We start from the raw sequence: 15901 nt of genomic DNA, 5'->3' as shown, positions 1-15901 counted from the left end.
CATTTTTCTCATAAAAAAGAAAAACAAAGAAAACCTAAAAATTTTCTTCAACTTTCTGACAAAATTGTCACACAACTACCAGTTGTAGCAATTTCGTCGCAACGTTAATTAGCTTTTCGACAAAATACATTAAAATATTTTATTATTTGTACCCACAACAAAATAAATAATTTTAAAAATAAAATTTCTAAATTTACCGGAAATTTTTAGCAAACTAACACCACTTGCTACAGATTTTTGATAAAAAAAAATTAATTTATTTGTTATTTATCAGTTTTAGAAAAACTAAAATATTAAATTTATCGGAAATTGGTAGCAAATTGACACCAGTTGCTACGAATTTCCTACAAAAAATAAGTTAATTTATTTGTTATTGTTCAATTTTAGGAACATAGATAATTTTAAAATAATACGTTAAATTTGTCTAAAATTTGTATCAAACTGACACCACTTGCTACAGATTTTCGACAAAAAAAGTTAACTTATTTGTTACTTATCAATTTTAGAAAAATAAATATTTTTTAAAAATAAAATATTAAATTTGTCGGCAATTGGTAGGAAATTGACACTAGTTGCTATGGATTTCCTACAAAAAAATAAGTTAATTTATTTGTTATTAATCAATTTTAGAAAAATAGATCATTTTAAAATAATTCGTCGCAACATTAATTAGCTTTTCGACATAATTCCGACAAAATACATTAAAATATTTTATTATTTGTACCCACAACAAAATAAATAAATTAAAAAATAAAATTTCTAAATTTACCGGAAAGTTTTAGCAAACTAACACCACTTGCTACAGATTTTTGATAAAAAAAATTAATTTACTTGTTATTTATCAGTTTTAGAAAAAATAAATAATTTTTAAAAATAAAATATTAAATTTATCGAAAATTGGTAGCAAATTGACACTAGTTGCTACGGATTTCCTACAAAAAATAAGTTAATTTATTTGTTATTATTCAATTTTAGGAAAATAGACAATTTTAAAATAATATGTTAAATTTGTCTAAAATTTGTATCAAACTGACACCACTTGCTACAGATTTTCGACAAAAAAAGTTAACTTATTTGTTACTTATCAATTTTAGAAAAATAAATAATTTTTAAAAATAAAAGATTAAATTTGTCAGCAATTGGTAGGAAATTGACACTAGTTGCTACGGATTTCCTACAAAAAAATTTAGTTAATTTATTTGTTATTATTCAATTTTAGAAAAATAGATCATTTTAAAATAATTCGTCGCAACATTAATTAGCTTTTCGACAAAATTCCGACAAAATACATTAAAATATTTTATTATTTGTACCCACAACAAAATAAATAAATTAAAAAATAAAATTTCTAAATTTACAGGAAAGTTTTAGCAAACTAACACCACTTGCTACAGATTTTTGATAAAAAAATTAATTTATTTGTTATTTATCAGTTTTAGAAAAAATAAATAATTTTTAAAAATAAAATATTAAATTTATCGGAAATTGGTAGCAAATTGACACTAGTTGCTATGGATTTCCTACAAAAAATAAGTTAATTTATTTGTTATTGTTCAATTTTAGGAAAATAGATAATTTTAAAATAATACGTTAAATTTGTCTAAAATTTGTATCAAACTGACACCACTTGCTACAGATTTTCGACAAAAAAGTTAACTTATTTGTTACTTATCAATTTTAGAAAAATAAATAATTTTTAAAAATAAAATATTAAATTTGTCGGCAATTGGTAGGAAATTGACACTAGTTGCTACGGATTTCCTACAAAAAAATAAGTTAGTTTATTTGTTATTATTCAATTTTAGAAAAATAGATCATTTTAAAATAATACGTTAAATTTGTCTAAAATTTGTAGCAAACTGAGACCACTTGCTACAATTTTTCGACAAAAAAAAATTATTTATTTGTTACTTATCAATTTTAGAAAAAATAAATAATTTTTAAAAATAAAATGTTAAATTTGTCGGAAATTTATAGCAAACTAGCACTAGTTACTATAGATTTCCTACAAAAAAAAGTTATTTTATTTGATAATTTATCAATTTTAAAAGAACATATATTTTTTAAAATAAAATGTTAAACTTGTCGTCAATTTGTAGCAAACTAACGCCAGTTACTTATTTGTTATTTATCAATTATAAAAAACATATAATTTTAAAAATAAAATTTTACACTTGTCGATAATTTGTAGTAAATTGACAACAGTTCCTACAGATTTCCTACAAAACTGGTTTGTAGTTATTTTGTGGCAACGCTTGTGACGATAGATTTTTGTCGAAAATTTGTGGGAAATTTTGTCATAATTTTATAGCTAACCTGATTTTCGACAAGTTTATTTTGCACAAATTTTTTTGTAGCAAATATGTAGGTAAGACCAATTTCCTACAAATTTGGTACAAATTTGCCTGTCACAAAGTAAGCACTTTTCTAGTAGTGTGAGGTTGTAACATGACGTTTAAAAATCACATTTTTTTTCGTTTTGGTCAAGTGTTTAATATACGCATCATCATGTTTAAGTTTTGAAGCCGCAAGTTTTTCTTTTCTTTCTTTGGCTTCGGCCATTTCCGCCAACCTAGCCGCTTTGAATTCGGTGATGGAGTCCGCCACCGCTTTCTTTCCTCTGCTTGACGAATCACCACTTTTCTTGCGATGCGGCCTTGTGGGTGTATCATCTCGTTCGGGTTCGTCATCGGGTTGGTCGTTCAGATTCATTTCGGGCATGTTGCTGGACTCAGAAGTAGTGTAGTTCCCAGACTCAGAAGTTTTTAATCTTTTGGAACCTCCTCTTTTCTTTGGAGCCGTCGGCCCATCCATGTCGACCAATGTAACAGGTACCCACTTCGGGTGATGTCTCGCAACCTCCCATGATGCCAAGTGTGGAAAAGATTTATGGCGGCATGTCTTACAATACTCTTTTAGGGCGTTTTTGATTATAGGCACCTCACTCACTCCGCTTTTTGGATTTCGGGTCTACAAAAAATACAAAAAACACTATTTTATAACAAGATAAAAAATAACAAAATATAGTAATAACGTAAAAAAAATTAACAATTGAATGAAGCATGCGTTAAATTTACTCATTTTTCGGTTCAAATCTCCCTACTTTGAAGTCATTTGATCCATGTTACGTTCGGTCGAACCAGGAAGTTTGGAAAAATGTGCCATAACTCGTCTCCAAAATAAGTCTCTTCTTTGTTCATTTGAATGTGTTTTGTTTTCGGAGATGTGCTGTAACACATCGTAAAATCATACCCAATAAAATAAAGACACGTGTCATGTAAGATGAACGTGTTATAAACCCGGATCCAGATAAATATGTACGGTAGGATTTAAAAGCGTCGACATGTTAATTTATACCTCTGAGCGACCTATTAATAAATCCCTAACCATGATATATTTAATCAACATCTAAATTATGCAAATAAATCTGGTTATCCTAAATAACAAATTAATTATAACTCAAGACTTGGATCCAATGTGAGTTCTCGAAAATGTTGGCACTTGAGGCATTCAACACAAAGAACCAAAATGTGTAAGAGCATGCAAAGCATGCAAGGTCCGAGCACTTGGTCCCTCTACTGAAAAGGAAAGCACAAGATTCAGACTTGTAAGGAATGCATGGTCAAAGCTTGGAAGTTTACAAATTTTTGGATTCTGGTCATCGAATACGGACCGCAAAGCCAAGGGCTTACGGTCCGTAAAGATGGAGCTGGGCAATATAAGCCAGGGTCGGCTACGGACCGCACCCGTTTGAGCATACGGACCGCAAGAGGTGCTTACGGTCCGCAAGAGCTTTGGCTTACGCTCCGTAAGCCTGTCGCTTGCAGCAGAATTAGGACAGCTGCCTGTTCAGCAGGTTACACCGCCTTAAATGGGTGGTTTTCGAATACAGGGATCTTGCAACTGGTTTTGGCATCATTTTACGAAATGGCCACGACCTAAGCATGCGGGTGTAGGCGTATACCCGTCAGTGCAAAAATAAATATTAAGGTATAACCGCCGGTTTTGGGTTAATCGCTACGGGACTATACCATGTGGTGTGTCTATTGATCTTTAACCCGGTGTCAGCCCGGGCTACTGAACGCATAAAAAACATGTAAATCTTTTAAAAGTTTATATTCAAATAATTATCCCAAGTTATAAAAATCTTTTTGTGCCACGTGCATTCAAATCAATTTTAAACCTTTTCAAAATGAGTCAGTTAAATTGTATTTACCAGTGTAAACTGACATATTTTCCCAAAAAGGCTAAGTGCTGGTACTACTCGTAATAGGCTGGCCTCTCCTTAGCATCAATAAGAGTCTCGCAAGCTTGGATGCATTGAGTCTGTTGAACAAGTTTCCTCTTTATTTTGATCCGCCTGTGGATCTGTTTCAACTACTTTGTGATACTTAAATATTACAATTTTATTTGGTTGAAATAAATCTATCCTTTGGTTCCGCTGTGCATTTAAATTTGTGTTGTTTGACTATGATGATATCAACTACGTCACGAATTACTGGTGGGCCCGGTGGGGAGTATCGTGACGTAGTTGATATCATCATTGTCAAACAACACAAATTTAAATGCACAGCGGAAGCAAATGATAGATTTATTTCAACCAAATGAAATTGTAATATTTAAGTATCACAAAGTAGTTGAAACAGATCCACAGGCGGATCAAAATAAAGAGGAAACTTTTTCAACAGACTCATTGCATCCAAGCTTGCGAGACTCTTATTGATGCTAAGGAGAGGCCAGCCTATTACGAGTAGTACCTGCACTTAGCCTTTTTGGGAAAATACGGCAGTTTACACTGGTAAATACAATTTAATTGACTCATTTTGAAAAGGTTTAAAATTGATTTGAATGCACGTTGCACAAAAAGATTTTTATAACTTGGGATAATTATTTGAATATAAACTTGTAAAAGATTTACATGTTTCTTATGCGTTTAGTAGCCCGGGTTGACACCGGTTTAAAGATTAATAGACACACCACATGGTATAGTCCCGCAGCGGTTAAACCCAAAACTGGCGGTTATACCTTAATATTTATTTTTGCACTGACGGGTGTACGCCTACACCCGCATGCTTAGGTCATGGCCATTTCGTAAAATGATGCCAAAAACAGTTGCAAGATCCCTGTATTCGAAAACCACCCATTTAAGGCGGTGTAACCTACTGAACAGGCAACTCTCCTAATTCTGCTGCTAGCGACAGGATTACGGACCGTAAGCCAAAGCTCTTGCGGACCGTATGCACCTCTTGTGGTCCGTATGCTCAAACGGATGCGGTCCGTAACCGACCCTGGCTTATATCGCCCAGCTCCATCTTTACGGACCGTAAGCCCTTGGCTTTGCGGTCCGCATCCGATGACCAAAATCCAAAAATTTGTAAACTTCCAAGCTTTGACCATGCATTCCTTACAAGTCCGAATCTTGTGCTTTCCTTTTCAGTAGAGGGACCAAGTGCTCAGACCTTGCATGCTTTGCATGCTCTTACACATTTTGGTTCTTTGTGTTGAATGCCTCAAGTGCCAACATTTTCGAGAACTCACATTGGATCCAAGTCTTGAGTTATAATTAATTTGTTATTTAGGATAACCAGATTTATTTGCATAATTTAGATGTTGATTAAATATATCATGGTTAGGGATTTATTAATAGGTCGCTCAGAGGTATAAATTAACATGTCGACGCTTTTAAATCCTACCGTACATCTTTATCTGGATCCGGGTTTATAACACGTTCATCTTACATGACACGTGTCTTTATTTTATTGGGTATGATTTTACGAGGTGTTACATCCTCACCCCCTTAAAAGAAATCTCGACCTCGAGATTTACTGAAACAATTAAGGGTATTTTTCTTTCATTGTGGACTCTAACTCCCACGTGGAAATATCGGGGTGTGACATGTGCAAGTATGCCTTGGTCAAGGCGACCTCCTCCTCGCTCGTCCAAGCTCTCCGACCAGATATTGGGACGATATCAACTTCTTTATCGTCTTCTTCTTCATTCTTCTTCTTCTTGAACCGGTTCACTGTCGTCACCTAACTCAAACCTTAATTACTCCCCTATAAATACACCCCTTCCCAACCATTTTACCACTTTACAACTCTCAAAACACTCTTAAATTCAGCCCATTTTTAGCAGAATTGGGTAGGAACTTTCAGCATTCTAAGTGAGTTTTAACTCACTTCTTATACTATTTTCTTCTCATTTCTTTTTCTAAAACACTTTGTAGGATCGTTGTAACGACCAAATGAGTCGATCAGAAGAGTTTTTGATCAAAACGAGAGGCGGAAACAAACGTTTTGATGTTGAATCAACTTGATTTGCATGTAGAAGTAGTTTAAATGTCTTCTGTATTGATTTGACACGATTACAGACCGTGTGACACCTCGGCAGAGCTTCGCTACCAGAATTGCAGAAGTTACAAATGAAATGACAAGCACACTATATATAGGCATACCCATTTCGCATGGAATGGCTCATGCGAGTTGGCCAGTTCTAATTCGTAGGAAATGGCCTCATCCTATATGTTTCTCGTTTTTCTCTTATAACGTGCCTAGATCTATCTAATCTATTACAAGACTCGATACAAGACGAAGTCGACAGACATATGCACCAACAGACTCCCCCTTGGATGTTGACGAAGTCTTCAGTGTCGAGTCTTGAGCATGACGAGTATTCAGTCTTGATCAGTCTTTTCACTCTCTCCAAAGTGTCTGACATTGTAAGCATCCTTCAATCTCTATCATCTCTCTTTTCATCATCAGCAGCTAACCTCCCCCTTGGATGATGATCTAATAATCTTCAATCTCCTCTTTCTCTCACTCATCAGCATTAGCAGCTGGCATGATCATCAGGATTCGAATCTGGCTCTAAGCAGCTTCTACTCTTGAACACAGTTCCAGAATCACAAACTGGCTCTACTGACTTCAGACTCCACTTTGCTAGTAGACTCCCCCTTAAATTGTTCCGGGATCACAATCTGACATTGCTCTCGTTCTAGGATCATATCCTGGCTCAAACTCTGCTCAGGCTTTATGCGGAAAGTCTTCAGTAATTGAAACCTGGCTAACCTGCACATCCTCTACCCAAAACATAAGTTTCACAATTATTTAAAATTTAACAATTTTAGAATCTTTGCTAACCACTTGTAATTGTAACACTCAAGTTTGGTTTCAACTGAATGAACCATTTAATCTTTTCAAAATCAATTCTCATTTCAATCAAACTTTCCCAGCCCTGTTGTCCATCATGTTTAGCACTCGGAATTTTGAAAATCAGCTTTCCAACATCAGTTGTCGAAAATAATATGAAATAAAATCTTTTTGAATTTTCAAAATTTTATGCTAAAACACACTTAAAATCTTTTTGGATTTTTTATAATGAAAATCAATAAAGAAATATTTACAGACAATATTTTTGTGAGATTGTGTAAGAGGATTATATCAGTTTATGAGATAAATCACTAACACCGTTAATCTTTAAACATTTTAAGTTCTAAACGATCCACTTAGACTGTCAGTATACTGATCCACTTAAATTTTCACACAAAGTTCCACTGTCTCGAGATACGAGATTAGTGTTTTAATTGACTTAAACTTATTCGCGTGTCCCACCTCAGAATATACTCCCGTATCCAGACTTCTATATTTAGTCTTATAGGTGAATGTACACTGATGATATCTGTAAACGGGTAATGCGAGACTATGAGAGCTCAGGTTAGAACTTCCGTTCAGACAAAGAGATGATGGCTCGTCTTTAAGGTGTGTCCCTTTTGGGGATCTTTTCTTCAACACCATATGATTAGCATTTTTCAATGTTTCATCATTTTTTATGCTGAGGGTGAGCTTTATGATTTAAAGTAGTGCAGGGCATTATACGAGAACTAGGCTATTGCTTCCGCAAAATCAGAAGTCCTGGTATAATACCCCAGATATTATCACGCACAAAGACCTAGTATGTCAGAAATAGAAAGTCTTTCAAACAAGATTTCAGGGGTTACCTATATATCCGAGAGGTGTTCCCCACGAAATAAGTAAGCTATTTATATTTAAGTTTATATCTCAAAAAACAATCTACTAAACGTGTAAAAACCTACTGGCATATCCGCAGTGAGATCGTTTATCACATTTTTCTTTCCAATTCTTTAGCGTGTTGTGATAGTCCACTGATGTACTATCATTTCCTCTTTCTCACAACAAAACTCGTTTTGAATTTTATCATGTTTTTGACTTTTTCAAATTTTCTAATGATTTTGGATTTTCTAAAATTTCTTACTCCCCCTAAAATTCAAAACCATTTAAAGAAAATTTGACAAACCGATGTTTCAAGTAATTCACATCAATTCTCCATTCACTTGGCGTAAACAATCAGAACTCCCCCTGACAACAAACTATTTTCCTATTATGATTTCAAAACACTTAAGTTTGTTTTAATCAAAATGGTTTTTCCGGAAAAATAGTTTTGTTGAAATTCACAAACCACTTGTAGGTTAGGGGATTAAATTCATCACTTTGTTTTCTTTTAACCACTTGTATGAGTGTTAAATCAAGTTCAACTTAATGACCTTGATTAACCACTTGTAGGTTCACTTGTAGGAACTTATCAACAATACCACTTGTAAATCGAGATGTGACAATTTTCAATTTTGAGAAAGATGCCGATTCATGCTCCACGATTACCAACTTGGGAGCTCCGGCAAGTCAGGATTTTTACATATGGAATACAAACACCCAAGCCTGACCAGCTTTGGGTGTGACCTTTTCAGTTTCACTCGGGGTTTGAACATTCCTTTTTGCTTCATAAAATTCTTTTACCCCTTTTCCTTCCCATTGACCATTCTTCCAAAAGTATTTTTCACTTTGTCATTAAAAGCCTTTTCGACATCAAATTCTTTCTTTTCAGAATAGAATTGATTCGAAATTTCCACTTTACCAACTTTTGATTTTAAATTTTCAGCCCGCAATGGTGGAAAATTGACATCATCCATCGGCGGAACTGAATTTTCTCTTTTAATTTCCACTGGTGGCTCCTCTAACTTTGACGAGTCATATTCATTGCCAGATTTAACATCTGATTTCTTAGCAACCCACGTTTGGTTGTTAAGATTCACCCTTCGTTTGTAAAACCTTTCCGAACACTCACCAACTTCAAATGTTGAATTTTTAAACACTTTGAATTTTTTAGTTGGTGGTTCAGTTTTATCAACAACTTTCTCTTTGAGTTTAGAAACAACTTCCTGTTTTGTGTTGGTAGCCATTGGACAGTTCCAGGCGATGTGACCAACTTCTTGACATCGGTAACAGATTCTTGTCTCTTTTTTTGTGATTAGCTCCATTCTTCTCAAACTTTTGTTTTTCGGCAAAGAACTCTTTGTTCGATTGTTTCCAGAATGAGCTATTTTCTTCTTCTTCTTCTTCTTCAGAACTTGACCCTAAAACAAATATTGTTTTTGTTTTAGAAATTTTCTCATTTTTTTGATTTTCGGGTGGAATAAAACCTAAACCTTTCTTTTTAAAATTACTGTTATGGTTTGGTTTCTTTTGAAAACCAGAACCAAAACTATAACCTTTTTTCTTGTTTAACCTTTGTTGAACTCTTGAGGTGTATTTTTTAGGTTTTTCAGTAAGATTTACATCTTTTATTTCAAAAATATTAATTTCTATTAATTTGAAAACCTTTTTAATCATTTCAGTTTTAACACCTCTTATTGGAAATTCTTTATCAAAATATAATTTGTCAGAATCATTCAAAGTATATACAGCTTCGAATGTTTCGTCATTCAAATTAGATTTTGATAACAGAAATTCTTTATTGTAAACTCTTTTGACCGATGATTTTGAACTGTCAACTGATGAACTCGAAGTTTCTGACTCAGACTTTGACCCTGACTCCTCATCCTTATCCAACACCTGATCGACCACTTTCTTTATTAACTCAGACTCATGATCAGTGTCAGACGATGTGAATGTGACCTCAATGTTATCTGGTAAATCATCAGTTGTTTCGGACTTTATCTTTATATTGACAGCCTTTTTGACCTGTTCCTCATTTGGTTTTCTGGGAGAATAAACTTCCCAGATCGGAGGCGGACACTTTTTATAATTTGCACTTTGTTTCTTACCAGTATCCGTAACTTCCGACTTCTTATCTTGAAAAGCTTCAAAACCTGCAACAGTTGGATAAATTCTATCAATCAAATAATCAGAACTTGAATAACTTTGCAACAAACATCTGATTCTTTCATTTTCAGTCTTTTCAGTTTCCAACTCCTGCTTCAACTTTGCACATTCTTCAATATAGTGATTGATTTCTTTCTGCTTAGACATTATCACTGCATTCATAATTATCAAAGCATTTTCTCTTTCAGAGTTTGTCTTTTCCAAACTATTCACCGTTCTGTTCAACACATCATACGACTCTTTCACATACTTGACATCAAATAACAATTTCTCTTTCATCTTGTCAAGCTCACTAAACTTCTTATCTTTCTCTTCACAGTGTTTGCAAGGTTCCAAACATTTTAGACAAGGTTTAACAACTTCTACAATCTTTTCAATTTCAATTACCTTCTCAGCAACTTTAACTTCTTCACTTTGTTCAGACTTCTCTTCCTGAGCAACATTCTTGCATTTTACCTTTTTCTGATCTTTTGCTGCTCGCTTCTCCTTTCGTTTCTCCAATTTATCTGCAAAATAAAATTTGAAATTTTCAGGAGATAAATGAGTTTTGCCAATGTTAATTTGGTTAATTTCTTCCTCATCATCACTACTATCAGTTGATGATTGATCAAAGACTTGTCTCTTCTCTAAACTATTCTCTGAAGAAACAGATTCTCCATCTTGACTTTTCTCATCATCTGCAAACACATCCATCCACTCTTTCATCAACTCTGGTTCTTGAACTATTTGTGCAATGAATGCTCTAAACTTTGAATCAGCTGGAATGTATTTGTCCCAGCTAAAACCTTCTGGCACTCTTTCATCATATTGATTAACTAGATAAGCTTTCTTCTTTCCATCTTCAATCTGATTAGCATTGGATGATGATGGTTGTTGTTGAAGCTGTTGTTGAGAGACTTGATGATAAATCGCTTTCCAATAATAATCATTGTTGCCGAACGGATTCTGAGCTCCACCTGCTTCTCGATTGGTACATTCCTTCTTGAAATGTCCTTTTTCCCTGCATCGAAAACAAGTAACTTTAGATTTATCAAAACCTAAAGTAGAAACATTAGCATCACGGAAGTCATCTCTTCCTGTAATCTGCTTAAATTTCTCAGCTCTCCTCAACACACTCGCTAAACACAACTTAATATCCATAAGCTCTATTTCCTCAGCATCGATCTAACCGTAATCCTTTTTTGTCAACATAGGATTTCCGATCCTTCCTGCAACCAAACTCTCGTATGATTCCAACACGGTAACAAGTAATGCCATATGACCTTTAGCGACTTCTTCAGAAAAATTCTGACCATTCTGAAGATGCAATGCGATGTTGCATTATAGCACATGACCATTACCATTGTTTGAACTTTGAACACTTGGATTAACACTCGGATATGAAGAAAATCCACTGGAATTGAATGAACTTTGATTGACTGATCCGGATGAGTTTTCTGCGCTGAAAGCAGTTTGGATCTTTGGACTAGTTACAACATTTTGAACATTACCTTTGTAGTACATCTTGATGTATTGTTGACCGCTTGAATTGTTCATTCTAGCAATCTTTTGTTGTTCAAGATCTTGTCCCTCAAGTTTCTCAATGAATTGTGCAATCGACAATCTACTATACTCTCCGGTATTCTTCAAAATCATGAGATATGTACCCCATTCTTTTTGAGGTAAAGCATCAGCTAATTTCTCAACCCATTCCTCTGGAGTTTTAGTAATTTCCAATCGAGACATTGAATGCTCTAGATGACAATATCTCTCAATGAGAGTCTTTGTAGTTTCACCTGGCACACTTGAAAACAATTCAAATTCCTTCTTCAATAATGATTTTTTACTCTTGATCATTTCTGCACTTCCTTCGAATTTTGTGCGAAGTGCATCCCAAATTGAATGTGCACTATCATCATGTTGAAGTAATATGAATATCTTCTTTCACAGCTTGTTGAAGCAAACTGACCCTCATTTTTTCTCCCTTGTACATATCTCTCTCTTGATCTGAAAATTCCGAGATAATCTTTGCAACTCCCAAACCAGAAAGTGGTCTATTATACTTAGTTTCTATACATTCCCAAGACCTTAGATGATTTTCTTGAACCCAATTCTCGAAACGTTCTTTCCAACTATGATATTCTTCAATGCCATCAGTTTTGGAGGTTTTTGCAACGTTATTGTTTCATTTTCCATATTCACACTTTGAGTAACGGTAACAGGAGTACCCGGGGCAGTAGCAAACACATTGTAAAATTCGTTTTCCATGATTCAGTAATACAGTTTTACACAAACGGTATTTCAAATGAGCTGATGAAATATCCAAATGATCTGAGTCTGATGCAAAGTGATCTCTGGTGCGAAATGAACTTGATGCGAATTGGCCCTGGTACGAATTGGACTTTGGTGCGAAATGATGAGTTCAAACGTAGTGGAACCTTTTCAAACGAAATGACAAGGTTCAAACAAACTAGAAGTTCAATTCAAGCGAACTGTTTGAATTATACTCAAATCGTGCGAATTGGAAGTTCAATTCAAATGAATTACACTTTTCATGCGACCTGGGTCAAATTCAAGCGAAATGGAAGTCCAATACACACGAACTGATGTCTTTGATAAGAAATGGGCCCAGTTCATGTGAATTGGAAATTTAATTCGTGTGAAATGGACCTTTTGATGCGAAATGAGGTCAAATCGTGTGAAATAGTTCCAATTCGTGCGAGAAAGACTATATCAATTCGTGCGAAATGATGATGACATCACTAGATCGGAGAGTTTTTGACAAAATTAAACAGGTTTTAGTTCGATTTTAGGTCTGATTCTTTCAAGGATTTGTTAAAACAGTGTTTCGCACGTTATGTATGAAAATCAAGCCATTTTATCCGTAAAATCTCCATTAATTTTGAAAAAAATGTAAAGAAAATGAGTAGAAGTGAGATTTTTGGATGAAATCAAGCTGAATCGGTAAGAACTCTTCCTCCTGAGCTCTGATACCACTTGTAGGATCGTTGTAACGACCAAATGAGTCGATCAGAAGAGTTTTTGATCAAAACGAGAGGCGGAAACAAACGTTTTGATGTTGAATCAGCTTGATTTGCATGTAGAAGTAGTTTAAATGTCTTGTGTATTGATTTGACATGATTACAGACCGTTTGACACCTCGGCAGAGCTTCGCTACCGGAATTGCAGAAGTTACAAATGAAATGACATGCACACTATATATAAGCATACCCATTTCACATGGAATGGCTCATGCGAGTTGGCCAGTTCCAATTCGTACGAAATGGACATGTTCCATTTCGTGCGAAATGGCCTCATCCTATACGTTTCTCGTTTTTCTCGTGTAACGTGCTCTATCTAATCTATTACAAGACTCGATACAAGACGAAGTCGATAGACATATGCACCAACACACTTGGATAACCTCTAGGAAGGTTTTCACAAGTTTTCTTGGGCAAACTAAAGTGAAACCTCACCATTTTTGAGGTCCAAAGTGCATTTTAAATTCTGCTCATTTTTATCTTTTTATATGTTCATGTTTTGATAGAAAACTTGGTGGAATCTTGTTCCCACCAAGCTCACAACTTAGTCTATGGTTGTGGGTTTGTGTTGAGGGGATTTCCATCAAAGTTTGGGTTCAAACTCCTATTTAAATTCTGTTTATACATGGTTAATCAATGACGAAAACAAGCACAAGTCATCATCTTCCATATGATGAACTTGTAACTTGTGAAGTGTGAACAAATGGAAGCTTTGGCTTCCAAACTAAGTTCCATTCCTTCATTTGAACCTTGTGAACACTCTTGTGACTTGCTAGAATAGATTTCTTTCTTGTTATTCATGACCCTTTGAACCATCTTCGTGATGGTTTGTGTAGTGGTGAATCATATAATGAGGTTTTAACCTCCATGCCAAACATATAGGATACTACATGATAATCTATGATTTTACTATTCAATAACATACGCCATTCCTAAGGCATTTTACTCGATTATGCTAAACTCGAAAACACTCGTATTACACAAACGAGACGACTTCACCAAGGTTAGTCAATTGCTTAATTTGTGGATGTTAAATGTAAAGTTATAGATTGAATAGTACTTTCATGCGAACTAATGGTAGCACAAGTATGACAATGTATAAAAGGTTTGACTTCTAGAGGTCAACAAAAGAATGAAATTTTAGTTCAGGCTTAATGTTATTCAGTAACACACATATGTGTGTACAGTAAGTAATGCTATAACCGAATGCTCGAGATGACACGAATGAAATGATTTGGAATTTAATCTATGAGTATACATAGTAGCATGTAACGGTAACAAACGTAGAATGATGTTTAACTCCCGAGTTAAGTATGAATAAGTGAGTATGATGTAGTAGTTTGGCTCCGATAGCAATACTATAACCGAATGCTTACGATATACTTATGATCATATCCTAACTCCTTATGTGGCTATGGAAGTAATTAGGAAGAATGTTAATAATGGAATGTTGTGATGATTATTTGTGTGACGAATGTAAGAGTGGCATGTCCAACATGGTTTACGAATAAAAGTAGAAATAATCAAGTCGTTATGATCCACGAATGCATGGAAGTATTTTGCTTGATTTAAGAAGGTAGGGATAGACGTACAATTATATTTTTTCCTGAATAAAGCTCTTTTTATAAGGCACGAGTGAATTAATGCCATGATATGCGTTTTGAATGAAATGAATGAATGAACATGTAGTGATAATGATCACTAGGGAACTAACATGAGGCAAGAATTCAAAATCTAAATGTATACATTCTAGAAGTGTGTTCTAAGTGTGCTAAATAGAATGACTAGTAGTAACGGTAAGTAAAGGTTATTATTGTCTCGTGGAAATGAGCAAGGTTTCGGGGACGAAACCTCTTTTAAGAGGGGTAGACTTGTAACACCCCAAAAATGGGTTTGGTAATTTAAACCCGATTAATATAAAGGAACGGGTAAGATACCCTTAGGGGTAAAAGTGAACCCGTAAATAAAAATAACTAAGAATGTTTAACCCGGTTAAGAAGAGGAAATACTGTGAGAAATAAGTAGGTTGTGGCCTACTTAGTAACTAACTAAACTTGAGGGACCAAGCTTGCCAACAAGGGAACTTGTGTTATTAAAACATAAAGATCAACACATAACACACACTTAGTGTGTGTATACGTCGACGATCGGGAGAAGAGAACAAGGGTGTAAACCCTAGTTCATCAAATTGAAGGATGAACTAAGGCTCAAACTCATAAAGGAACATAAATTAACGATCACCCAAGCTAGGGGATCATAAGGTATGTCGAATTTTGATGTTTAATGAAGTTGAGAAATCTTGATGAACATCACGAGTAGTGATTTATGTATGAATCATAGAGGTTATGGCCAAATTAGTGATGTATGCTTGCTTAGGAACAAACCCTAAGTGAAGATTTTGAGTAAAATGCTATAATTTAGGTGTTTGGATGAATTACCACACTTAGTTAAGTGGGTTTATGTTTAATCCATGAAATGGTATGAACTTGATCATGAATATGTGTAGTATGTGATGTGTACTTGTATATAGATTGAGTATGGTATAGAATTGGTATGATGTTTACTTGTGTTGATAAATGAATGTGATAAGTAGGAAGAAAAGCATTAAATACTTGTACACTATGCTTAATTAGTGTTATGCACACCAAGTGTTTGATGAAATGCATAGGTGAGATTATTAGAAGAAATTTGATGAAACAGAATCTG

The 15901-nt window shown here is 34.5% G+C and overlaps 1 protein-coding gene across 1 annotated transcript; it reads right to left on the bottom strand.

Moving 5' to 3' along the window:
* Positions 1-1743: 1743 nt before the first annotated feature.
* Positions 1744-11810, bottom strand: LOC118488822 (corepressor interacting with RBPJ 1-like). Its single transcript, XM_035986199.1, has 7 exons — positions 11666-11810; positions 10961-11071; positions 10727-10852; positions 10563-10681; positions 2467-2970; positions 2317-2382; positions 1744-1761 (listed from the first exon to the last, which is right to left on the bottom strand). Exons 1-7 carry the CDS (start codon positions 11808-11810, stop codon positions 1744-1746), a joined length of 1089 nt encoding a protein of 362 aa, XP_035842092.1.
* Positions 11811-15901: the final 4091 nt, after the last annotated feature.

Source organism: Helianthus annuus, chromosome 17 (genome assembly GCF_002127325.2).
Source record: "Helianthus annuus cultivar XRQ/B chromosome 17, HanXRQr2.0-SUNRISE, whole genome shotgun sequence".
NCBI classification, from domain to species: Eukaryota; Viridiplantae; Streptophyta; class Magnoliopsida; order Asterales; family Asteraceae; genus Helianthus; species Helianthus annuus.
The sequence above is the reverse complement of the archived record's forward strand: the minus strand, read 5'-3'. Positions and strand labels throughout refer to the sequence as shown.

Bases quoted from the DNA above. Each gene is read 5' to 3' on its own strand.
- LOC118488822 (XM_035986199.1), bottom strand. From the start codon at position 11,810: ATGATTTTGAAGAATACCGGAGAGTATAGTAGATTGTCGATTGCACAA. The intron at 11,072-11,665 runs GTAATGTTCAAA...TTTATCATCAAG, and splicing joins CATCAAGATGTACTACAAAG to TCTCTCAACAACAGCTTCAA. The intron at 10,682-10,726 runs GCAAAACTCATT...TTTATTTTGCAG, and splicing joins AATTAACCAAATTAACATTG to ATAAATTGGAGAAACGAAAG.